The sequence below is a fragment of the Petaurus breviceps genome, unplaced genomic scaffold (assembly GCF_028583685.1).
Source record: "Petaurus breviceps papuanus isolate PSGF00001 unplaced genomic scaffold, PetGlider_PUasm1.0 76, whole genome shotgun sequence".
NCBI classification, from domain to species: Eukaryota; Metazoa; Chordata; class Mammalia; order Diprotodontia; family Petauridae; genus Petaurus; species Petaurus breviceps.
Window position 1 is genome coordinate 55,570,733 of NW_027186473.1, and position 26,432 is coordinate 55,597,164.

The window sequence follows — 26,432 nt, forward strand, 5'->3', positions numbered from 1 at the left end:
CCCCCCCTCCCTTTTCCTCCCCTTTCCCCTTACTTCTTCCCTCCCTACAAACCACCCCCCCCTTTCATAGCCCTTTCCCCCTCCTGCTGCCTGTAGGATATTTTTATATTTAATGAAGTATGTTATTTCTTCTTTGCACCAAGAGTGACAGGAACAAATCTCATGTGAAGTTCCTCTCCCTCCCCTCTTTCCCTCTAAAATGATACTTTTTGCATTTCTTCTCCATAGAGTCCTATGCTTAACTGGTTGTTATTCCCTCTTTGCATCAGAACCAATGAGGGAAAAGCTCATATTCCCATCTTCCTCCCTTCTTTTCCTCTGCTATACTGTTTTTATGCCTTTTTGGTGGCATAATTTACCCTTTTCCACTTCATTCATTCATCTTCCATTGCAGTCCCTTTGTAGCCCTTAATAAGGTTGTTTTTTAATCGTCATTTTGCGTATTTTATACTCATACCCTCTACTTGTCTATATCCAGTTTGCTCTTATCAAATAGCAGGGTGTTTGTGTGTGTGTTTTCCTTGTTTACCTTTCTATGTCACTATTGCATCTTGTAATTGGAGTTTGAATTTTCCATTGAGTTCTGGCTTTTTTATTGGGAAGGTCTGGAACTCTGTTATATCATTGAATGACCATCTCTTTGCCTGGAAGAATATGCTCAGTCTCGCTGGGTATGTGATCCTTGGTTGTAACCCGAGTTCTTTTGCCTTCCGGAAAATTGTATTCCACTGCCTCCAATCTTTCAGTGTAGAGGCTGCCAAATCCTGTGTGATCCTCACTATGGACCCTTGATATTTGAATTGTTTCTTTCTGGCTGCTTGAAGTATTTTCTCTTTTATCTGGTAGTTCTGGAGTTTGGCCACAACATTTTGAGGACTTTTCAGTTTGGTATCTCTTTCAGCAGATGTCAGATGGATTCTCTCGATTTCTATTTTACCCTCAGGTTCTAGTATCTTAGGGCAGTTTTCCTTAATGAGCTCTTGGAGAATGTTGTTCAGCCTCATTTTTTCATCATGATTTTCTGGTAGGCGTATGATTCTCAGATTATCTCTCCTGGATCTGTTTTCCAGGTCAGTTATTTTTTCTTTGAGATATTTTACCTCCTCTTTTTCTAATTTTCATTTTTGTTGATTTGTTTTACTAATTCTTGGTTTCTCATAGAGTTATTTGTTTCAATTTGGTTGATTGTAGTTTTTAGCAAATCATTTTCCTTGGTTAATTTTTGGAGCTCCTTTCCCATATCATACACTTTTCTTTTTAGAGACATGTTTTCTTTTTTTTTTTTTTTTTAAAGCAATTGGGGATAAGTAACTTGCTCAAGGTTACATGGCCAGTTATTTCTGGGTATGGTGCTAAGTATCTGAGCCCAGATTTGATCCAGGTCATCCTGACACTGGAGCCGGTGCTCTTACTTGCTGAGCCACCTGGCCGCCCCTAGAGAGATGTTTTCTTCATCATAATGTTTTTCTAATTCTGCTATTTTGGGTTTGAGAGAATTATTCATTTTGTGTTCTATCTCTCTCATTTGGTTTTCAAAGTTCCTTTTGATCTCATCTAGGAAAGCCTTCTGTGCTTGGGACCCATTCCCTATTGATGTTTCAGCTGTGGGTGTGGAGTCCACATTGTCTCCCTCTGAGTTTGGTTCCTCCCTCTGAGGATAGTAGGACTGCAGAGTCTTTGTCTTTGTAGTCTGCTTTCTACCCATTTTTAGGCAGGATGCTATCCACGCCCTTCCTCTAGGGATCCCAAGTCTTTATTGTAGAGAGTTTTGCCCTCTACAGGCAAAGAGTTTTTTACAGGCAAGGGTTATTATGTTTTCAGAGTCAGAGGGGGGTTTGGGAGCAGGTGAGGTTCACTCTCTCATCCTGGTCTTTGGAGGTCCTGATAGAGTCTTTTTTTTTTTTTTTAATTTTTGGTCTATGAAGTGGTAGCCCCAGGAGTATTTGCTGTCCAGGACAGGGGCCCCTGTATTTGGTTCTTACCTTGCTCTTTCCAGTCCCAGCCCTTTGGTGATAGGCCTGGTAGTGGCCCTTGTGTTTGGTGGGACGACTTGCCCTCCGAGTTGATCAGGCCCCTTCGGGGCCTGCCTCTGCGTCTGCCCTCTTGATATTTTTCAAGGAGGCTTTTAATACACTTCTATTTGTTCCTGTTGTTTTATTAAGCAGGGAGTCAAGGTCAGGAGCCATTCTGGACTTTTTTTTTGCTGCCATTCTGGACTTCTGCCATGTGTAGCCACTACTTATCAATGTTTAATTGTGTCCAATTCTTTGTGACCCAATTTTGCAGGGCTTTCTTGGCAAAGATACCGGAGAGGTTGCCATTTCCTTTTCCAACTCATTTTTCCAGATGAGGAAACGGAGACAAACAGGGTTAAAGTGACTTGCCCAGAGTTATCCAGCTAGTAAGTGTCTGAGGCCACAGTTGAACTCAGGAAGGTGAGTCTTCCTGATTCCAAGCCCAGTGCTATCCATTGTCTACTCCAAACTGGAATAGCTATTAACACAAGCCTAAACTCGACCTTCTGCTTTTTCTGGGCTGCACAAGAATGTTTGCCATCTCCTGAGTTCTAATCTCACTAGCAGATCAAAAACTGCTATCTCCAACCTAGGAATGCTTGGGGAGGATTCCCCTATTTCATAGGCAGAATAACCTCCACTTAGAACCCCAGAAGGTTTCACTGTTCATTCTACATCTCTGTAACATGTCTTCAGTAGTTACAGTAAAGTAGGCACATTTCTGCTTTTAAAAGTCCCTCTCAGCATGACATCTTCCTTACACAATTCCTTTTACTTTACAATTCTAGACAATTCATCTCCAGGCCCTCTACATTTTTCACCATTGCCTAGTACCTAAAGGATTCAGAAATTTTAAGGGTAAGTCAAAGGCACTATTCAAAGACTGAGTAGTAGCTACCTATTATTGCTCACCACCTGGAAAACTGTGTGGGAGGGTGTTAAGACCCAGAGTGACACCCCAGATTATTCACTCTCTAACTGGGGCAGAAAACAAGTGTTTCCTAAACTGTCCATTTGTGATAGTAATGGCAATTAAAGATTCCCCTGTATTGGCTTGGTTTTCAAATTGATTGTATTAAAACCCAGAGTTTGTTAATCCCACCTGTGGGATGGGCTTGTTGATGTGAAAAGAAAGTCCTGAAGTGGGAGGAGCTGGTGATGTAGATTTGGAGAGACAAGAGAGAGGCGGAAGTTCTTTTTGGAAGCAGCACCTCGTGGAGAGAGAGAGACTAAGAGGATTGCTGGTGGCCGCTTTGAATTGCCCTGGACTTTTGAGACCTGCCCCCTGAGCTGCCAAGGACTGAGGAGACATGGCTGTTTTGCTGGTACTTTGTCTGTCTGTTTTGATGTTATTTTGCCAGATTTGTCCACTGGTGAAAGACTGTCCTGTTGAAGAAGTCCTGGAACCTGGCATTTGGTTAAGAAGGCCTGAGACTGTCCTGCAGACAGAGAGTGAATACTGTCCACTGGTGAGGGACAGTACTGTTGTTGCAGGGGTCTGGAGACTGTCCGGCAGACAGAATGAATACTGTCCACTGGTGAAGGACAGTGCTGTTGTTGCAGGGGTCTGGGAGCCTTTCTGTTGGTTCAGAAGCCCTGAAGAAGGATTTTCTTGTTGTATGTTTACAGAAATCCTGGGAGAGGGCTTTGCTAATGTGTTCAGGGGTTCTAGGACTGTTCTACAGACAGAGGATAAATTCATGAAGGGACTGGCAATGTATCTTATGGCCTTGCTAAGCCTTGTCTCCCCAGGAACTAAGATTGCTGAGAACTTGCCTCGTGTCAAGATGAAGAAAAGACCTCCATTTGGGTATTAAGTGCTGTGTTTAAACTTGATGTAACTCTGGGGTAGATTCAATTGTGATCCTAGGGGTAGGGAACTTTTGACCTTATTGTGCTCTGTGATTGACAAATGAAGGTACTTTACCTATGTTTGGAAAATAATCTCCATTTGAGAAGAGGGGTTTTGTGGTGGACCAAAAGAAGGTATAGCCTAGGGGTGGAGTAGTATTTAGAACAGGGACTTTGTAATTGATTGAATGATTGGAAAGTCCTGGGGTGGGGTAGTCCTTGGAGATTATTTAATCACACTTAGTAAATGCTGTATTTTGAATGATGTCATGTTTTGATCTTCTCTGTTCTTGGTTTGTCACTGAATAAAATAGAGAGCACCTATGCTGGTATTTTGAACCTGGGAAGTTGCCTTTGCTTGATATTACATTACACCATTTTATATTCCATCTTACCTTAGGGTCTTCCAAACTTTCAACTTCTACGCTCACCATGTCTGTCTTGAACCCTAGTTACTTTTCCTCTAACACACCCATCAATTCATTTTACTTCTAGACAATTGTCTTAACTGATTACTCAGATTCCATTTTATGCAAACAACACACCCACCTTTTATTATTCTCATTCAACAATTGATCCACATTCTCTCACAAATATATCACACCAAACCCCAAGTCTTAAAGTAATGGAATGACACTTTTAAAAAGGCTCAGGGTTAATAAAGCATCCCCAACCACCCTCCCTTTCCTCTCAATAGCTGCCAAAGTTGCCCTTCTTTTCCACTGCTCTTTGCACAGAGAAGCTTCCGTAGAGCTGTCTGTCTCTCATTCCATGAGGTTCTTAGCCTTAATCACAGATGACATCTAAGATGTGCGCCTCTTAGAATTCACGCTCTTCTTCCAAGCTCAGTCAGAGAACCACTTACTACATGAAGTCTTTCCTGATTCCCCCCAGTTGTTGGTGTTTTCCTCTCTCTCCCTTCTCCAATTATCTTGTAATAAACTACATGATTATACAATAACATGTAACATTAAATTACAATTCCTGATTGATCAATGAGTTGAGACTTTTAAAGTGTGTGACAAAGGAAGCACAAAGTTGTGGCTGTATACTAGATGTGAACATCAGGGCTTCTCCATATCCTACTTGGGAGCAGTTAGGAAGTACAGTGGATAGAGCACTGGGTTTAGAATCGGGAAAATTCACCTTCCTGAGTTCAAATCTGACCTCAGACACTTACTAGCTGTGTGACCCTGAGCAAGTCGCTTAACACTGTTTGCCTCAGTTTTCTCATCTGAAAAAAATGAGTTGGGGAAGGCAATGACAAACCATTCAAGGATCTTTTCCAAGAAAATCCCAAAAGGGGTCATGAAGAGTCAGACATTTGATGGAAGCTGCAGCTATTTGGGCGAGTTTTCATCAGCATTTGTGTACTCTGGTCTGACCACCCCATCTATTTCTTGGGAGAATCACAGCGGCACTTAGAGGAGAAAGTAGGGTAGTAAACAGGTAGGGCTCTCAGAAAGTTGCTGTGGTGGCCTGGGTTTTCCCCTTCCATTCTTCTTGGCATTATTGTACTTCCATAGAAAGCAGGCAGGAGCTCCTGTGGCATGTCTCTGTTCCTCCAGGTGTCTCTGTGGTCTGTGCTCAGGGCTGGTGTTGTTCAGGAGCCAGCAAAGATTACATTCTTTCCCTCTCAATTGAGAGGTGGGAGGAGGGGACTGTGGATTTTTGCTGATTGAACAAAATAATTTGATTAAAAAAAAGTTAAAACAAGAGATAGGAGAGGTGATATTTCATAGAAGTTCACCCTGAACTAAATATCCCATCAACGGAAAAGGTTACCCAGGGGTAGCCAAGGGGTGAGTCTTTTGATCTTGAGCAGACAAATCTCCTACATAAACAATATTGTCACTTCACTTCTCTCCTGGCTTGACTCCTAACTCTTTGATTTCTCCAACATCCTCCAATAGCCCTCTCACCTTAGAAGATTCCTCTGTAGCCTCTTTCTTAGACTGGTGAGTTCCTCCATAGAATCTTCATTTGAGAAAATGCTTGAGCTAGCCATGCTCCCACCTTCACACCTTCACTCCAGACTCTCAGGACTTCACCTTTCCCCGATCCCTTTTACAGCTCCTTCCCTTTTGCTCGTATAGTCAGTTCTACAAAGCACATTTTGAAAATGTGAATGTGTTCTAACTCAATTGATATACTAGGGGACAATTTGAGCATAACACTAATTTTGATTTGTTTCTGAAGAATTTCATCCATGAGAAATAGCAAGAACATGTAAAGTTGCCCTCAGCTGCAGAAAAGACCAAGAGGACAATGAGCCACACCAATCCACATCTGGAGCTATCGACCCTCCATTTGATTTCACATAATCTTCCTTCTACTACTTCACAATAACTCACAAATTTCAGGTCGTCTTCTAGGTAAAGTTAACTATATTTATTGTATGTCTTCTGGTACAACAGGGGTATGGGCAAATAGGGCTAGTCTAAACCCATGCACTTACTCCCTACCCCTATCTTGTGTCATGGCTCAGCCCTAGACTATTCCCAGAGTTGTGTCCCCTATAGGCTGACCTCTCACCTGTAGCTGTCCATCAACTTTGCTAGCTTGGACCCTGTGAGAACCAGTTCTCCTGTGGAGCAACAGCCCAAGACCATAGATGCTGCCATTATTAATTATAGTTTTTGTGTATTTCTTAATCATTTGACATATAAAAATGGTGTTACTATTTCTATTAGATTTCTAACTCCTTTTTTCCCTCCATAAGCCCTGTGGTTTTTACTGTATAATTTTGTAATCTCCTAATTTTTAGGGAGGAAAAGAATAAGCATTTATTAAATGTCTACTATGTGCCTGGCATGGTACAAAGCACTTTGCAAATGTTATCTCATTTGATCCTTGAACAACCCTGTTACATAAGTGCTATTATCCCCATTTTACATTTGAGAAGACAAGTTAAGTGACTTACCTAGGGTCACATAGCTAGAGTCTGAGGTTGGATTTGCACTCATGTCTTCCTGACTTCAGGCCTAGTCCTCTATCCCCTGTGCCCCCCAGCTGCCTTTTAGGAATGCATATATCCTGTGAGCAGCTAAGTGGTACAGTGGATAGAGTAGCCAGGCCTGGGATTGAGATGACCTAAATTCAAATCTGACCTCAGACACTTGCTAGCTGTGTGACCCTGGGCAAGTCATTTCACTCTGCCTCAGTTTCTTCATATGGAAAATGAATGGGAGAAGGAAATAGCAAATCACTCCAGTATCTCTTTCAAGAAAACCCCAAATGGGGTCACAAAGAGTTGGACATGACTGAAAACAATGGAATAGCAACAATGAAAATATCCTGCTATAGCAGACCTGACTATTTGCATTCCCAGCATTTAGCATAGTGCCTGGCACACAGTAAGCTCTTAATAAATAGTTTGTCTATCAGTCAATCTAGCTGGCAGCAAACATTTTTAAGTGCCTACTATGTGCCAGGCATTGTTTACTATTGAAGACAGAGAATACTGGAACAGCATTTTGTTAGCGGTTTTGAGAAAGTCTTTGTTAAATGTACAGCACAGCTTCTCTGATTCCTCATAGCTCAACAAGAGCTAAATTCTCTAGTTGGTAGGACCTGGGCCAGACACAGCTTTTTAGGTTAGGTCCTAAAGAGGAATTCTGTGCTTTAATTTGAGAAATAGATTTGAAAGTAGAGACATGGGGCTGATATCATCCACTGATGCCCATCTATAGGAACAATAGAGGTTCAGGCAAAGTCAGGAAGGGTTGGGAAAAGCTTGGTGCAACTGAGGCTGCTCTTAAGTAAAATGCCAATATCCCTTTAAGGGCTTAGAGGAAGCTGTGAGTCATTCATACCTGAGTGTGAAATCTGTTTAATCAGAATGCTTTTCTTCTAATACCTAACAAATCTTTAGTTTAGATAGTGTTTGGATACAAGGGAATGGTAATATTGGAGGTTGGGGGTCCCCCTGAGTAGGGGACCATGGAGGGGTGAGCTTTATCCAAAATAAGGGCAACAAGCATTGTGAGTGGGGAATGAGAAAGGTGAAAGCTTGGATGATACCAAAGATAATGTATTCTGTCATTTCTCCTGAAGTAAACCTTCCCTGTTCTTTCCGCCAAAGAAACTATTAGTACTGTACTATGCATTTAAGGTAACTCTGCTAAAACAATTTTATTTAATCTATCATTATTCTAAAACCAAGGGATTTCTATCCTAGAGAGATAAAGTCCAAATTGGCCTGTAGTTCTCCCCATGTCCTCAGGCACTATCTCAAGCTGATCTGAGGTAATAAGTATAAGAATCTTGGACATGGAAAAGTCATAACAAGTCACTACTCTTTTCCCTCTTATACCACTCTCTTCAAGGAGTGAAAAGGGTTTCCTCTATACAATCAGTATCTTAATCCTTTCTCCTTTGCAGATGGACAGAGAAGACTGCCCTTGGTACACTAGAGAAATATTTCTGAATATTTCTAGAGGAACTGAAAAGGATTTTTTAAAAATATGCTTCCATAACAGCTTCGCCCTTCAAAAAATGGAATCCAAAGTGGAGAAACACCTGTAGTTCTACCTAGCCTAGGAGATATGTAGGACATACTGGGGCAGCAGGGTGATGGAAGTGAAGCTGGCTTTTTAAGTTCCAGGATATAAGCCTCCTGCCCCCTGAAAGATCTGGTTCACTAGCATTGGTCAGGAAAACCTTTCAGCATTACTAGAAAACAGATCTCTTAAATGAATATCCTTGTTGAACCCCTTTGCTATTTGAATCAACTCAAGAAATGTCTCCTCTCTTCTTCTTGGTCATGGCTGTTGGGGACAACCAATATGTCTCACCCTAAAGACAGCACTCTCAGTTCAGATTCAATGTTGGGATGAAATGAGGCACTAGAAAATCACTGAGCAGCTAACAAAAAGTTGGCTTTGCCATAACACTGCAAGGATATTGTAATGATAAAGGTAATTTGAAGATCTTCCCAGCCCCTTAATAAGCCTAAGGGAATTTGAAGACCTTCCCTGCCCCCTAAGAGGTTGAATGTAATCACATGGTAGGAGGAATTTGATGAAGGGTGGAACAGAGCCCATATGAAACTGGGAGTCAGAACAGTTAGAGGTGGAGGAGAGGACTCACCCGAGGGAGATAGCTAGTCTTGTGTTTGCCACTTTCTGTGACAGCTAGACTTGTGAGTAAATGTTTCTTTGTGGGAAGGCTAAAGGATGGTGTGGCTCTCTGTCGTGTTATGGTTTATTAACTTCTTTGCTACTATGATGGATTTGTTTTTTTCTGGTGTCTGAATAAATGTTTGCTTCTGTCTTCTGTTGGAGAGTCTGCTGTATTTTGAGATTGAGTACTATGCTGGCATATTTACAGTCACCATTGGCACTGTGAATATTGCATTGGTGCTACAGATATGCAATAAGGATTCTGTGGCACTTAGCTTATGTGGATTAGGGTGCCCTTGTTTCCACATGAAAACACATTCGGTCATCAGAGCAGTATAGGATTAAGGACATGACAACTCAGTGGTCTTCAGAAATCAGAGGGGCCCACACTCCATATGGGTGGGACTTTTTATGCCCTTAGATAAACAAGATGCTGATTCAGGAAAGCCCTGGTGCAGCTTTGTCTGCTTTTAGAGAAAGTTAATCCTAGCCTTGAGAGGGAAGGAAGCCTTGGTCTACCCCAGGTTGGGGATGGGAGGAAAAGAAGTTGGGAAACAGGGGCCAATCAGGTTCATTTAACCCCTAAAATTATCCTCTCAATTTTCTAATTCTCTAAGTTATTATATCATCAGCAAATAGGAATGATTTTGTCTCATCTTTTCTAGTACTTGTGCCCTTTTTGGGGGTCATATTGTGATGGTTAAAATTTGTAAAAAAAAAAAACAACAAAACTATGTCAGATAACAATATAAAAGAAGTATCTTTTCTTTTCCTAACTTTATTGGGAAAATTCCGGAATTTCTCCTTTGTAAATAATAATTGCTTTAGATTTTAACTATAGACATTGTCAAATTAATAAATATCCCCTTGATAAAAAAAAATAAAGAATTTCAACATGAATAAATTTAGTGAAAGAATTTGGTGATTAACAATTCAGACTATAATTTATGAAAAATGGACATTGATTTTCAGGCATGACTTTAAACTTGTAGAAAAATTACTTATATGCATCTTAACTCCCTTATTAGTCCTCATATTTCATGTCTCATTTATCTTTGGATTTCTAAAATGCCTAGACATTTTTTTGTACAAAATGGCTGCTCAACAAATTTGCTAAATGAATGATTATAGGGCTAGATATTTAGAGACAGAAAAACCTTAGAGGTCTTTCTCTCATATTAAAGATGAAGAAAATGAGACCTAGAAAGATGAAAAGAATTGCTCAAAGTCATACTAGTAGCAGAGCCATAATTTGAATTCAGGTCTTCTTACTTTAAATCCAATCTTTTCTCTATATTATATTACTAGTATATCAAAGACAAGGTGCTGGAAATCATGGTAGATTGTTCTGTGAAGACACTTATCTATTATGTGTTATTATTGCAGCCAAAAAAACCCAACAAAATCCTGGATGTTATTAGGAAGAAAAATGGAAACAAAACAGAACCAGAAAACTTATCCTATCCTTCTACAAAACCATGGTGTAAGGGGCGGCCAGGTAGCACATCGAGTAAGAGCACAGCTCAAGTGTCAGGATGACCTGGGGATCGAATCCCAGGCTCAGACACTTAGCACCCACCCAGAAACACCTGGCCGAGTAACCTTGAGCAAGTTACTTAACCCCTATTGCTTAAAAAAACAACAACCATGGTGTATTTGTATCTGGCATCCTTTGTACAGTGATAGTCAATGGAACTCAAAAAAGGACAGGGCTGGATAAAGTCCAGATCTGCCAACATTCAGATACAGAATAAAAGCTTCTATCTGGAAAATAAAACTCACCTCTGCTTGCATGTTTAGCATGATTACAGATCTAAACCACTTCTCATTTTATTAGTGGCTGGGAAGGGAATCAGGAAGAGCTTGAGATAAGAATAGCAAAGAATAGGTTTTTACCTCACCAGAGAGAGAAGGAACTCAATATGTGCTATATTTTAAAGTTATCAAACAAACTGGGACTTTTCATGAAAAACTGCTTGGAGATTTGGTTTACTTAAAGAGCACACACTTAGAGAAGGTAGGCAAGGGCTCTTAAGGCATCATACAAATAGCAGGGGTTCAATAGATACTTGATGAATTTAATGCACCAGCATTAAATGTGTATAGGGAAATGTTTTACAAAGAAAGGCTCTGTATAACAAAGCAATAGTGAATGACCATTAATGACTTGTTCACTTAGTTAAAATTAATTCTAGTAAACAAATGATTCTGTATCACTTGTACCTTCTTTTTAACAACAACAACAAAAACAACAAAACTCAAGTGCTGCTTATTCAACCCCAGGTTTACAAGAGTTGAGCTGAACTCATGTCTTGTCGTTGAGCTTAAAATTACAAGTTGCACGAGAGTTTCATAAAAAAAAAAATGCCCCTGAAATATTTACTGTGTGCATCCTATTGTAGTACATACCTATATTATTCTTTACCACAGTGCGGAGAGTACAACAAATTTCATATTCAATTTAACAAAAATATATTGAATATCTAATGGTATATTAATAGCTAGTGATTAGTTATTTAAAGTATACAAAGTTTTACATACATTATCTCATTTAATCCTTATAACAACCCTGTGAAGTAGGTGCTATTATTTCTCCCATTTTACAGGTGAGGGAACTGAGGCTGAGAGGTTAAATGCCCAGGGTTACATAGCTAGAATGGATCTGGGGACTATTATGTGGGAGGCCTTATACAGATACAGAAATGTACTTGAAACAGAAATAATTAAGACATGGTTCCTTCTCTTAGGGGGCTTACAGTATATACCTGGAAGATAAAGCATCAATAATTGTAATACAACTGGAAAGAACTATGTGCTGTAAGAGAGGCATAGAGTACATTGTTTAAAGTAGACTGTTTGAAATATTAATATGCCTTTCTTAAGTTCTCTTTGTTACATATTACTTTCTTATCTACAGGCATCTTGTTTAGATCCTTGCAAGCAATGCCCAAACTATTTCAACCCCCAGGCTCAGGTGAAGTTTTTCAGCTCATTGGATTTCTGGAATGAGGGCTCTTTAATTTTGGGTACTAAGAATATATTTTATCTCTGTGTGAAAAAGGACTCTGTCCTTAGAAATTTCTTAGCTGTTTGTTTATTCTGAGTACTCAGATGGCCTGGACTATATCTGCATCCTTAATCAGCAAACCTTACATTCTCCTCAGTCTTCCTTTCTTCTCTTTCCCTAAATCTTCAAGCCCTCTAAAAACTTCTATTACCAGTTCCACTCAACAGATTGAAAGATGCATGAAGTTTCTGACAAGCCAGTTTAAAACAAAAGGATATTTAATGTAAATAGGTTATTATTATAAACTGTTGGAAATTCATAGCTGATTGCAGAAGTCTGATTTTCAGCTCTGCCATTAACTAGTTGTACAACCTTGGACAAGTCACGTGAATTCTTTGAGCCTTAGTATCTGTACCTGTAAAATGAAGAGATTGGATCACATGATCTCTAAGACGTCCTTTAGCGCTCAAAATTCTGGCTCAGAGGGAAAAAAAATGTAATTGTGAATATGTAGAAGTAAGGAAGCCAGGGAATAGTGCCTTTCAATATAAAAACATACCTAGCCTCTCCTTACCTTGTCCCTGTGAAGCCCTTTCTGAGTTGAACTTGGTATAATTCTATCATTTATACTATCCTAGTTATACCACTGCTTCCAGGGTTAGCCCAATTTGTCAACTTCCTTGTTTGGCTTCCTGGTCCAACTCCAAAATCAATTCTGCTTTCTGCTTAGTCACACCATCCCCAGGAGCCTGAGGTAGACAGTATGCATGGATTGGCAGGAGCACCTCCAGGAGTTTTAGCAGCAAGATAAGAGGAACAGAAGAAGCTGTTCTGAAGGAACAGAAAGAGACTGAATGGCTGAGTAGGAAAAAGCAATAAAAATAATTTCTGACATTGGCATAGTCCTTCATCCTTTTCAAAGTACTTTCATATAAAATGTTATTTGTATGTATTTGTCTTGATTCTCAAACTCTGCAATACTGTCTTGGAGGATCATTAAGTTTTCCATCCCTTTAATATGTTTGAAGGGCAGAATTCTGCGGAAACTGAGGCCTACAGGTGATCTAGGATAGGCCCTAGAATATATTACAGTAATTTCATCTTGAAGAACTCTGAACACTCCCATTGCTCTATTACCATTTTCACTTTATAGATGGAGAGTTAAAGAGAGAAGCTAAGAGAAAATGTCTGTCATAAAGCTAGTTTTTTTTTTTGTACCCAGGAATCTTAAATTCATTATTTGCTTTCTAACCCCTGAGTAATACTTACTTGCCTTATAAGTAAAAATCCATTAAACTTTCATTTAAATTGCTACCACTTAGCAAACTTTAAGGAATATGCTCCTAAAAATTGATATTTCAAAATGCATTATTTTCACAAAATTGTAAATTTTAAGTAAAAAAATCTGATGCTAATAAATAAACAAATGATCTGCTGGTAACATCTAAACTCTGAAACAAAACTTACGAAGTCTGTCTTCCATCTTGCATAATTAGAAAGCTGATACTTGTATTATTTTAAAATAAGCAACAATAAAACATGTATTGAAATGGAAAAAATTACCTAAGCAAGCATAGATCTAAATCTAAACCCCATAAGGAAACTTTTAGTACAAAACAAAAGCAGGATGGGAATAATGATCCTTGACAAATCCCTTAGGTGCCTGAGTATCTTAATGAGTAAACTAGATGCACCTGGCCTCATTAAATGCTCCCCTGTGGCTCTCTCACTTATGGGAAAAAAAGGAATTAGACAAAGAACATGGCAGTCTTTGCTAACATCAGGTTTATGATATCCTAAGCTTGAAACACTAGCCTTTTAGAATGATAATATTCTCAATGAGTTAGAATGGAACTGGTAGATGAAAGAAAGCATACAATTTTGGAGCAACAAAATAATTTTTCTCAGGCTTTGGAATGTGCCATTCCAGAATATCTTTTCTGAACTATTAGTCTGTTACTACTCCATCTCTATTCCAAAATTTATTGTGATATATGCTTATCTGTCTGTGTATTGTAGAATATAATCTCTTTGAGAAACTACATTTTGTTTTTTATATTCCTACTATCTAGCACAGTGCACTTAACAGGGAGGCACTTAATAGTGCTTGTTGAATTAGATTGTATTGAATATACTGTACAAGGGCCTTGATCTGCCAAACTTGACTAATTTTAGATTGGTGAAATGAGTGTCGTACTATCGACAATTATTTAACCAAATAGGCAGTATTACATAAAATGGTAAATTATATTTGTGTATTATGATTAAGGAGACCATGAAAACACATAATACCTACTTAACTGGATTCTCATCCTAGCTCTTTCACTTACCAGAGATGTGATCTTGTCAAAGTCATTTAAGATTTTTAGACTTTATTTCCTTATCTATAAAACAAGGGACTTGAATGATCTCTGAGGTTCCTCCCAGAACTAAACTCTAGAATCTTATCTACAAGTAGATGATCTCTAAGGTTCTGTCCAACTTTAATGTTCTATGATTCTACTTACTGACAAATTAAAGATAAATTAAGAGGATTTTATACTGCAACAAATTTACAAGGAATATATAATGCAAATTGTTCCTTCATTAAACAAGTTTCATAAAAGAATATAATACCTAAGTTCAGGGAGAAGTTTCATTTTAAATGTGCTAGGTGCACATTTCATTTGCTTTTCACAATAGCTCTATAAGGTAAACAGAACAAGGATTATTACTGAAAACAGGTTTAGATAATGAAAAGAACACAGGTCTGAAGATCTGGGTTCAAGTCCTGTTTCAAGGCACCTATTGATTGAGCATGAGCAAGTCACCACCTCTGCCCTGAGTTTTCATTTCTGTGTAGTAAAGTGGCAGGAACCAGGCATTTTAAATCTTAATTCCATACTCTTTTCACCATATTATGTTTCTAACTCAATATACTCTATATAATCATATACTCTAACTTAATATCAGCTGATTTACTTGCATACCCACATAGTCCCAGCAGCATTAAGTAGAAGGATAAAGATGAAACAATGTGATATGCAATTAAAATAGATCCAACCTGACATAAAGAAATAAACTACTGATGCTGACAATTGGGAAATGAATCAAGGAAGAGAAAGCAGGGACTATCAGCCCTGTCCTACAGAAAATAAAGCAGACACAAAAAGAACAGGAGAGGCTAGAAACCACTTGGCTATCAAACACTTGTTCTTTTGTCATTTTAAAAATGTGAGAGAGTATGATAGAAACTTATGGAAAGTACTGCCTGATAAAGCAAGGAGGAGGAGAAAGGGAATAATCAGTTTGTAGAAAGTTTAGCATGACAGCCAGTTAAGCCAGATCATCCTATAAGCACTTGAAGATTAAACTGGAAGAAAACATCCACATGAAAATTATATTATCATATAGGCTGGGTAGATTAGTTGATTAGAATATGATACTAATGAGGCCAATTTCCCCTGAGATTTGATGCTGTTTCTTTGCTACAAACTGTATCCTTAAGTTTATTTCATAAATGTGTGCCATTCTTACTATCAATAAAATGTGGGTGGCTTAGTTCAATTCAGCATTACTACTAGAAAAATTGCTGGGCCAGGTAGGTGGCACAGTGAATAGAGCACCAGCCCTGGAGTCAGGAGGACCTGATTTCAAATCTGGCCTCAGACACAACACAAAAACTAGCTGTGTTACTTTGGGCAAGTCACTTAACCCCAATTGCCCTCCAAAAATCGAAAAAAACAAAACAAAATAAAACTGTTTCATCTTTAAGTAGGAACTTGAGTCTGGAGCACATATCTACTACCATTAAAATAAAATGGGTTGAAAACCCACAATGTTTTCTATCATTAACTTTTTTTAATTTGTAAAAATTGGGTATAGCCTTCAAGTGTGTTCTGAGGTTGCTTACCATTAGAACTGTATAAAGAGAATCATTTTCATTAGCACCTTTTCGGTAGGCAAGCAAAATAGGCTGCTAAAGCCAATCCTCTTCCTTGTCTAAATATAGATACCTCATTAACCACTTCACTCTGAAATTCTAGAGGTTGGAGGCACATCACTGCTGCCAGAGGGCCCTTATTAAAATGCAAGTGTTATTTAAGAATGGTAACACTAATATTCTATTCAGGGTTAGTGCTTGGCCAGTAGTGAAATAGGTGACTTTTACTCGGGTGTTGCTGTTTTTTTCTCCCATTGGAATTCTCTTTTCTTCCCCTTTACCAGATTCAAGTCATCAAGCATTTTTTGAGAACTTAACAACACTGTGCTGGGGATACAATGAGAAAAATGAAATAGTTCCCTCCTTAAAGAAACATATTCTATTAGAGGGAAACAACATATACACAGAGAAATATGTAAAATATATAGAGCAATTACAAAGAAATTGGAGAAGCCATGGCACTAAGAACTGGGAGGAGACAGGGGAGGTGACTCAAGAAAGGCTTGAAGGAAGTCTTAGTGTTGTAAAGGAAGCATATAGTATAAGACCATGATGACTAGATCTGTGGCCCTGGGTTCAAATCTAACTTCTAGAGTAGTTACAAATTGCAGCCTTGTGATTTAAAAAGAAATAAACCAACTTTCCTTTGCCACCTTCTAGTTACGATAGCAATTTAAGTGATTTAAGGAAGTCTGGCTTGTTTCTTGATTTATAAAATGCAAATGATGGACTCTATAGCGGTACATTGTAGGATTGATGCAATGATCAAAGGAGAATGTACACACAGGATTTTACAGTCACTAGAGCTCTTTATAAATATTAGTATTGACACTCTAAAAGTGATGACTCTCCGTATATTCTTTACACGAGAAAAGCAAGTAGCCCAACTGGCTGAGTACATATGTAGTACGTCTAGTCACGTGGATACATAGGTGGGGGAGAGGGAGATTGAGAAAGGCTAGTGTGTGGATTCTTAACCTTATTTTTCAATGCACAAAATAAAATACTTAGGATTACAAAGGAAGCCAGTTTCACTGAAACACCTATTAGAGAATATATATAAAAACCAAGGCCACAGAGCCCAGGTTAAGAGTTCCTAGAGAGGGAAGAGGGTGCCAGTGGAGACTCCAACGCAGGGCAGCAAAGACCTGTGCTTTAGGCAGTTTAACTTGGCAGCTGTTTGCTGGATGGATTCGAGTGGCGAGGGAGTGAAGGAAGCAAAGGGATTTCTTTTGCAATAGTTAAGGCGGGCGGCGATGAGGTCGTGGGGGATGAAGCAAATCCACAATGTCAAAACCGGGTTTGAGTTACAGCTCTGCCCCTAACTGCCTATATGACTTTCGGAAAGTCTCTCCGCTTCTCCAGACGACCTTCTCTATTGCCACCTTCTCCACGCCCAAGTGCCAAATTCTTGCGCCGGCGTTCCCGTTGGCGTCACGACGACCTCTGGGACCACTTCCGCTTCCGTGGCTCCTTCCGGCAGCTCTGAAACCTATGCAGCCTCCGAGGGCCAGGGGGTGCTGAAGACACTCCTGTGGAACCGTAAACTCTCTCCCAGCTCTCGCGACGATTTGGGCCAGGGGAAAAAAAGCGTGGCGCGCACGCCGGAGGAAGCGCCAGAGACGAGCCCCGCCCCAGCTTCCTAAAGTCTCGCGCGAGCTGCTTTTTCGGCCTTTTGGCTTTCAGAGCGGGATCATGGCGGTGGGCAAGAATAAGCGCCTCACCAAAGGCGGTAAAAAAGGAGCCAAGAAGAAAGTGTAAGTGGTGGCTGGCGTTGGGGATCCAATGGTGGGGGTCCCCCGAGGCGGGCGGATGGGCCTCCAGCCGCCGTCCAGGCGGGATGGCCGGGATCACTGGTGGATTGGGCGCGGCCCAGGCCAACAAGCGCCGGGGCTGGGGCCACACAGCCATGAGTACAAATAGCCGGGGGAGGAAGGCTCCGGCCGAGGAGCGCACGAAGCAGGAAGCCCCGAGCCTGCATGCTAGTTTCCGGAGCTTTGTAGCTCTACTGTCGCACCCAGGCTCGGCCCCACGAGGGGCCACTTTCCCCTCTGCGCTTCCCGGTTGACTGCCACGGTTTCCCCGGAGCCCTATGCTGGCCTGGTTGGGGCCCCCCAGGGCCGGGGCCGAGGGGTGGGGTCGTGTTACCATAGTTCGCTTCCGTGATTAAGACCAGGGAAAGTGAAGAAAAGTGTGCATTCGAGTTGAACTTCCTTGCAATGGACAAAAATTGTGTGAAACTGCATTTGTACTTAAGTTGCAAAAACCTGTGAGGACTAATTGAGGTACCCCGGCACCCTTCTGAGACCTGGCCGGGGGGGGGGGGGGGGGAGAATGCTTGCAACCCATGCATTTAAATAGCTGCATGTCACAGTAACCTAGCAATAGAAAGCATTCCCTTTAAAGTTTGCAGAGCGCTGTGCAAACATTTTCTAAGGTGATCTTCACAACAACCTTAGGGGGTAGGTGCTGATCACCTCCATTTTAAAGATTAGGAAACTGAGGACTTAAGTGAACTTCCGAATTTTTTTAAGGGTCAGGCCTGATTTCAGCTCCCAAGTCCAGTACTCTTATCAGCTTTGCTATGTAACTGCGTAAGAATAATTTGTTAAAGTGTTATGATACACCTTGAAAGAGTGCTTAACGGCTATTTATATAGATTTCCTTAGTGTGTAACTCCCTGTGAGAATTTCTCCCCTTTGCTGCTCTTCTCACTTGCCAGGGGCAGTGAAAAGCAAAGGAAGTTTTCAGTGGTCTCAGGTGGTATGTGTTTGAGAGAGGGCTTGAATCAGATCTTACTGACTCCAAAATCAACTTTCTTTCCAGTATACCAGGCTTGTTCTTGTTCGAATAACAAGTAGCTAACTTATGGTGTTTTTTTTCCCCCTCATTCATAAAGGGTTGATCCATTTTCGAAGAAGGATTGGTATGATGTAAAAGCACCAGCTATGTTCAACATTCGAAATATTGGCAAGACACTGGTTACAAGGACTCAAGGAACAAGTAAATATTTTACCTTATTGTTGGTTTGTCTGTGTGTGGCTTGGAATAATTCTTATTGCAAACCACCTTTTTCCACTGGATGCTGGTTACAGAGAAGTGATGGAATCAAGGTGGTGATGCCAGGAATAAGGTTTGGGGGAAAGTTGATAGCTGTGATAAGAGTACCAAAGTTTTTAATGCAGTTCAGTATAGCGTAAGACATCTACTAATTATAAACCCTTTTGAGGTTTATAAAATGCTTTTTTTGTTTCACAGTAACTCCCTGAAGTGGATTAATGTGCCAGACGCTTCATCAACTGTTTCTATTGAGTTTTTAAATTTTTTTTACCTTATTGCCTAAATGATGCTAGGTTTAATGTCTAAGTTAAGGGGCTTTGTGACAGCTCTTTTGTGAAGTAGGTTTGGTGTTGTAGTTTGCGATAGTAATAAGAAACCTGATTTTGTATTATAGAAATTGCCTCTGATGGTCTCAAGGGTCGAGTTTTTGAAGTAAGCCTTGCTGATCTGCAGAATGATGAGGTTGCTTTTCGTAAGTTCAAGTTAATTACTGAAGATGTTCAGGGTAAAAATTGTTTGACTAATTTCCATGGAATGGACCTTACCCGGGACAAGATGTGCTCCATGGTGAAAAAGTGGCAGGTAAGCCTTGTGTCTTGTATGACTGGATAGTCATGGCATTCCTTGCAGTATTCTTAATTTACAAGGAAAAATTTTAGGGGTGGGATACTTAGGACAATTGTTAGGTTCTTTTTTTTTTTCCCAACTAAATATGTAGGCAAGTGTGTGTGAAGCATCTAGAGTTGGGTTCTGCACCAACATTGTGTGGTAAGTTTTGGCCAGTGGGGTTGAAGAGAACATTGGTAGAAACTTAGAATGTTTAATACAGAGGAATAACATAGGAATTTTAGTTTCTAGGATAAAAAAGTTATTTTCCTAACTGGTCCGTAAATAAAAATTGGCATTTACTTTCTTAGTATCACAGGATACTAGGGAGGAAACTGTAATGTAAATGACACTGGAATCTAATATTAGACTGGAGGCTTCAGTCAGTTCTCTGTTGCTTAGTCTTGGGACTAGTAGCAAAATCTCTGAGCCTGTTTACTCTTTAATCAAATGGAAATGATAATAGTCTTGCTACAAGCATAGCAAAGTTGCTGCATCTGATAAGATTTGAAACTTATGAAACTGCATGAGATGGTATTCTGGTGTTTCTCTAAGTAGCATTCTAGATATAAAGGTAATTTAGACTGTTTGCTCAGTCATGCCAGGAAGAAGCAGTAGCATGCCAGCATTTTTGAAATGATGGCTATGGGAATGAATGATGACAAAAAATGTTTTGGGCCCAGATGATAACATAGTGATTATACCTTGCATTTTTTCTGACATTCCCCTATAAAGTAGATGAGGTTTCTGGGAAGTTTCAGACTCCATTCTTTTAGTGATTGCATGTTTGGTAGAGAATTTGTCTTGTAGATCCTAAGAGGGGAATTGTACATTTAATTTTCACCTTTACTTTAGTGTAATTTTTATTATAATATATTGTGTATTAAAATAACAACTAGTTATTTGTATTTTCCAGAATTTCTGTTAAAAAGGCTTTTAGCTTGGATTTAATAGTGATGGAAGAGCTTGGCTGGACTAAGAATCTTAAGCTTACTTAGAACAGAAAGATCTTATTTACCTTTTATTGCTGTATATTTAACAACATTCCAGTTTTTAAAGGATAATTGAATTTGAGAGAAGATGGGAAGTTTTTAGGTAGTGATTATAGAGATAATTTTCCATTTTTATCACTATCTAAAAATTTAACATTTTGTTCTCCAGAGAACATCAGGAAGTATATATATAAAATCTGTATACAAGTGGTCTTGGGCCAATTGATGCATTCTTGCCTTTTTTCTTGGATCTCCTTCAGATTTTGAAGGTGTCCAACATGGGAAAAAGATTGGATAGCCAATAAAAATGCACAAGAACTCATCAGCCCAATATTATTTAGTTACAAATACAGATTCCTAGTTTCTGAGGTCATAGCTTTATTATGATTACAATATTATGAACATGAATTATCAATATAAAGGTTAAGTTCACTCTGCTGTTTAAAAGATAGGGAAGTTATACGGGCAAATTTCCATCCAAAGAAGGCATTCAGATTCTGTTACCCTGTTCTGTTACAAGAAAGTTGGGCTACCCCAAATTTATGGCTTAGATACTATTTTTTTTTTTTTGGCCTTTTGGAGGGCAGTTGGGGTTAAGTAACTTGCCCAAGGTTAAAAGGCCACTTTTTTGTGTGTGGGTGTTAAGTACCTGAGGCTGGAACCTGGGTTCTCCCAACTCCAGGCCGGAGCTCTTACTCATATCGCCACCTAGCCGCCCCTATACTATTTTTAAAATGAAGTTTGGAGTGATTTAAAAGAGCACTGTTCATATCTCAACTTGATGTTAGTGTTTTTAGAATTTTGTAAATAAGAAGTGATTTAAAATTATCACTTTTCCTGCAGCTGAAATGAGAATATCTTCTAATTTTCTAGACCATGATTGAAGCCCATGTTGATGTCAAAACTACTGATGGGTACTTGCTCCGCCTCTTTTGTGTTGGTTTTACCAAAAAGCGCAACAACCAGATCCGTAAGACCTCTTATGCCCAGCACCAACAGGTCCGTCAGATTCGTAAGAAAATGATGGAAATCATGACCCGAGAGGTGCAGACAAATGACTTGAAAGAAGTTGTCAATAAACTGTAAGTTTCTTCCTTCACACAAATACTTATTCTTGAGCTTCATAACCACTGGAGTGAATAAGGATAAGGAATAAAAATGCATAAGAAATAACCATTCAAAAGCTTTGTTTTTTAATTCTCTAGACACTTAAACAAAGTGGTTTCTTTTGCTCTTAAATGGATACTTTTTTTTTGCAGGGCAGTTGGGGTTAAGTGACTTGCACGTCACGTGGCTAATTTTTGTGCTAAGTGTCTGAGGCCGGATTTGAACTCAGGTCCTCCTGACTTCAGGGCCAGTGCTCTATTCACTGTGCTACCTAGTCACCCCCTTAAATGGATACTTTTTACCTCATTAAATGTTCATTGTGGAGCAGGAACGGTCTTTCCTTGCCTGTGTTTTTTTAACCATTTGGTAGAGTCTAAAAGAGCATACTACTGTTTCCTTTTCATCTTTTTTTGTTGCTGTTGCTTTGTAGAAACATGTATCTATTTCCTCTGATGAAAAACGATCACAAACTAGCCTTGTTGGCCTGTCTTTCTTTATGCAAGCCTCCATAAAAGTTAAGTCTGCTTCTCATGGGAATAAATGATGAAAACTGTTTCGGTCCCAATTGATATCTAATGATAATACACTATTCTGATATTCTCATGGCAGCAGGGAGATTTTTAGAGGTGTTCCTAAATCATTAATGAGATGGGCTTTAATGTTAGTATTTCTTTTTAGGATTCCAGACAGCATTGGAAAAGACATAGAAAAGGCTTGCCAGTCCATTTACCCTCTCCATGATGTATTTGTCCGAAAAGTCAAGATGCTCAAGAAGCCCAAATTTGAATGTAAGTAAAAACATTTCTTAATTTCAGTATTAAAGAGGGAGGGAATAAATGATGGCTACAGTTTTGGTCCCAAATGATGTTCCATGCTTACACTCATTTTCTGACATTCCCAAATCTAGATCTGCGATTCTTTTCTGCTGTCCATACCTGTTTGGTTCTGAACTACAAAATAAACTATTTCTAATTGTTGATGTACTTTGATTTTTCTTTTCAGTGGGAAAGCTAATGGAGCTGCATGGTGAAGGTGGTGGCTCTGGAAAACCTTCAGGAGATGAAACAGGCACGAAAGTAGAGAGGGCTGATGGCTATGAACCACCAGTTCAAGAATCTGTCTAAAATAAGAACTTTTAAAGGTTGAAAAATAAAAATTTATCATTGTGATGGTTTGGGATTTTGCTTTTTTTTTTTTTTAGGTTTATAAATAAAATGGCAGTGACTTTGGGAAGTTTTCTTGTAAATGACTTAATATTACCCAATGAAATTGTAAAATTGCTCTGTAAATAAACTTTTTATAAAACCATTGGGATTGTCATGCAAGATATGACCATGGGTTCACCAGGAATGGAAGACATGGACCAGATGCCTCTTAAGATGATTTCAGCTCACTGGTACCTCAGTCTTTAGTAGCTTTTTTGATTAATCTTGATTTTGCAACAGAAAAGAGGCAAACATCTCTAGAGAAGCCTTAAATTTTGTTCAAGTAATTCTTGATTTGTGTCTAGCTTTTCATGACACTTTTTGTGATTTTACTGAAATGTTTTGCCATTTCCTTTGTGTTCTTGATTTGAACTAAGGTCCTATTCACAGCTCTATTCACAGCGCCATCTAGCTGCCCCAAAGGAGGAGGAGTCTTACTTATTCTAGGCCTGGTGTTCTGATGATTAAGGTGACACTGATGAGTCACCTTAAAATTTTTACTAGCAGTAGCTAGAACAGTAGTAGAGATCTCCTGAGCATAGCCCTTATCAGATTAAAATATATGGAAGTGTTTAACAATAAAATACAGTGTATATATAAGTCAAGATAGGGTAAAGATGTGTTTCTGAGTTTGACACTACTAAGGTATGGCTGAAATAAAAAAAAAAAACCTTCAAAACATTGAAAGGCAATCATGAACCTGAAGAAAAACTTGGGTGAATGAATATGTCAGAATGATAAAATTAACCCACTGACCTATTTGGTATTTATCATATGCTTCAACTATGGCCATCAAATAATTCTGCAAGAGGAAAACCATCTGAAAACAAGTTTGACTCAAATTAGGGGAAATGTTTGAAATCTCAAAACAATAGCAGAATCCTAAAAAAATAAAACAAGGCTCAATTGTCAAATTATAAACAAAGTGGAAGACAATATTGGCCTTCCCTGTTCTTTTTCATACTGTAAAGGTAAGATCCTCAATTTACATGCTAGTATCTTTCACTAGCTTATCAAGTGGTAGGTAATACAAAGAACAAAATTTGTAGTCAAGATCTGGTTAAGCCATGTAGGGTCCTCAATCTATAATGTTATTTAAGAGAATAAATTAACCAAAAATGGTTACCTTTTCTCCTGAGGATCAAGATTCAGTAATTGTAACATTTTATTTTACTTCAATAGAAACAAGTTGAATATTGGTGCAAGGAACAGAATAAACTCAAAATTCCTGACCATCGGAAAACATTTAGCCCAAGTCTGTCCAGAATTTGCAAAGGCAAGATGACTCAAATGAGATTTCTCATTCCCTGAATGCTGCTTTACAATAAAATTACCAGGGACTGGTTCCCAACAATCACTGTTTATATCACTTTTAAGCAATAAGTCAGGTAGGATGATAAATGGGCAAATCTATGTATGTGGATGATTTTCTAAAACATCAAGTTGGAAAGCTTATCAGTATAATAATAGGGTATATATGGCTCATTTCCTTCATGGAGCCAGAGAAAATGAAGTGCTAAAAGTTTTTGTATTGTTTCCTACTGAAAGGGCTCATGAAGGGAAAGAAGAATGGAAATCATGGCTAATTATTAAAACTTGACATTTAACTGGAATGTTACTCTGAAGGTTCTGCCCAATTGGGATTCCTTAAAAATCCGGAATGTATGATCCAGACAATGATTGGCTAAATGTGTAATTAATTTACACAAATACCACAATGCCTGAATTAATCTATGAATTTGCAAAATATTAAGCTTTTGTGTTGCTTTTGTTTGGAGATAAGTTCTGTGTGATATGTGAGGATTCTTCAGACTTCTTTACAATGGCTGATTTTCCAGATAACCCAAATAACCTAATCCTTTTTTTTTTCTTTGCTAGGGGGAAGGTCAGGGAAATTTGGGGTTAAGTGACTTGCTCAAGGTCACATGGCTAGTACATGTCAAGTGTCTTAAGGTCACATTTGAACTCACGTCCTCTTGACTTCAGGGCCAGTGCTCTATTCACTGTGCCACTTGGCTGCCCCCTTAACCTAATCCTTTAAGAATTTATCCAAATTATAATAATGCATTAGAGTACACATTTGAATTTCTAGGTAGCTGCAAAAACTTAAATGAATCGCCTAGAATGAAATTGAGGACCAGAGTTGGAACTTGTCTTTCTCCCTCGAATGAGATAATTCAAGGTCCTTGAGTTGTTCTCTGTGAAACTCTGGTGGATTATAAATGTTGCAAAGAAAATGCCAATCTTAACCCAATAAAATAGATCAATTAATTTTGTTACTTGGCATCAAGGACAATTTCAGGATGTTTAAAAAGGCCCTGATATTGCAATCTCCCAAATGGTCTTTAGATGGCAATATTGCACTGCATTAATGACTTTCCCAATCTTTTTTTTTTTTTTTTTAAAGCAATTGGGGTTAAGTAACTTGCTCAAGGTTACATGGCCAGTTATTTCTGGTTGTGGTGCTAAGTATCTGAGCCCGGATTCGATCCCCAGGTCATCCCAACACTGGGGCCAGTGCTCTTACTCACTGTGCTACCTGGCCGCCCCCTAACTGCAATCCTTTTTACAACTACAAGTGGAAAAGTAGGAGTTGGGATCTCTGACTTTCTATTAGTTTTGACATACTTGCTTGGACTACCTACTAGTGGCACCTGCTGATTTGACAAAAAACTGTGTTAATATTTACCAAAGTGAACATGTTCAAAATTTGATCTATTTAGCAACATTTGCTTAAGATCAGTTCATTTTAACTTGAAAAAGAGCTTTTTATGTCAATAGAGTCAATTAAGACAGCACTGCTGTCTCTGGCTTTTAATATCTCTTGGGAGTTTTTCGCCCCTAGACTTTTCTCTGATACTCAGTTCTAGTCATAACTTCTGGCAAATGTACTGACTACTGATTTTTCAGACTCCTTGCCTTTTCTTCACAGAATGTAAGTGAAGGACCTGTTCAACTGTCATGATAAAGGCACAACAGGCATGACCTTGTTCTGCTGGGCCATATAAAATGGGACATCTTTTATGGTGGCCTCTAATTCTTAAGAGGGAAAAGTGTTGGAGTCAGAAGAGAGAGTAAGTGATACCATACAACATTAATCTTAATATCTCTCAAACTCCCCTTCAAAATGTAACTTTTTAACATGGGCCTATTATGCCAAACATTGTACAGAAGGGTCTTATCATATAATTCAACTCTAACCATTTCCACAAATGCCACATTTAGTAACCTTAGCTGGAGACACTTCTTCACTGAACTGCTTGTCACCCACTAAAGAAAAGAAATTCTGAAGAGACATGGATTGGCAACATACTGTATCAGAAAGTAGGCTTTCTTTTTCATTTTCTCCCAAATCTTTAGGCTGCCTGATAAGATCCATAGTTTTAGCATGAAGGTGGAATCTGTGAATATTACTGGCTTCTGCATACAGCAATCATCTTGAACCTAGGTGAATTTTGCCTGAAATTAAAGGCCATACCACATGGTGGAGGTACCCATGAAAACCCACAAGCCACATTTTGGCTTCCCATGGATAGAATGGGTG

The 26,432-nt window shown here is 39.0% G+C and overlaps 1 protein-coding gene and 3 non-coding genes across 6 annotated transcripts in view; all 4 read left to right on the plus strand.

Moving 5' to 3' along the window:
• RPS3A (ribosomal protein S3A) overlaps positions 1-22,852 on the plus strand; it is a 98,850-nt gene extending 75,998 nt beyond the window's left edge. Inside the window, exons 2-7 of one of the 3 annotated variants that reach the window (XM_069105513.1) lie at positions 17,591-17,675; positions 18,818-18,921; positions 19,373-19,560; positions 21,450-21,658; positions 22,362-22,471; positions 22,686-22,852. In XM_069105513.1, the coding sequence (XP_068961614.1) occupies positions 17,614-17,675; positions 18,818-18,921; positions 19,373-19,560; positions 21,450-21,658; positions 22,362-22,471; positions 22,686-22,807 (795 nt within the window). In that variant the 5' untranslated portion in view covers positions 17,591-17,613 and the 3' untranslated portion in view covers positions 22,808-22,852. Of the gene's footprint in view, positions 1-17,517; positions 17,676-18,817; positions 18,922-19,372; positions 19,561-21,449; positions 21,659-22,361; positions 22,472-22,685 lie in introns of those variants that run through there. The other 2 variants (XM_069105512.1, XM_069105514.1) reach the window with 2 other exon arrangements.
• LOC138175220 (small nucleolar RNA SNORD73) lies at positions 20,235-20,308 on the plus strand. The gene has a single exon (XR_011171938.1). It is a non-coding gene; the product is annotated as a small nucleolar RNA SNORD73 (small nucleolar RNA).
• Positions 22,219-22,282, plus strand: LOC138175221 (small nucleolar RNA SNORD73). Its single transcript, XR_011171939.1, has one exon. It is a non-coding gene; the product is annotated as a small nucleolar RNA SNORD73 (small nucleolar RNA).
• Positions 22,515-22,579, plus strand: LOC138175222 (small nucleolar RNA SNORD73). Its single transcript, XR_011171940.1, has one exon. It is a non-coding gene; the product is annotated as a small nucleolar RNA SNORD73 (small nucleolar RNA).
• Positions 22,853-26,432: the final 3,580 nt, after the last annotated feature.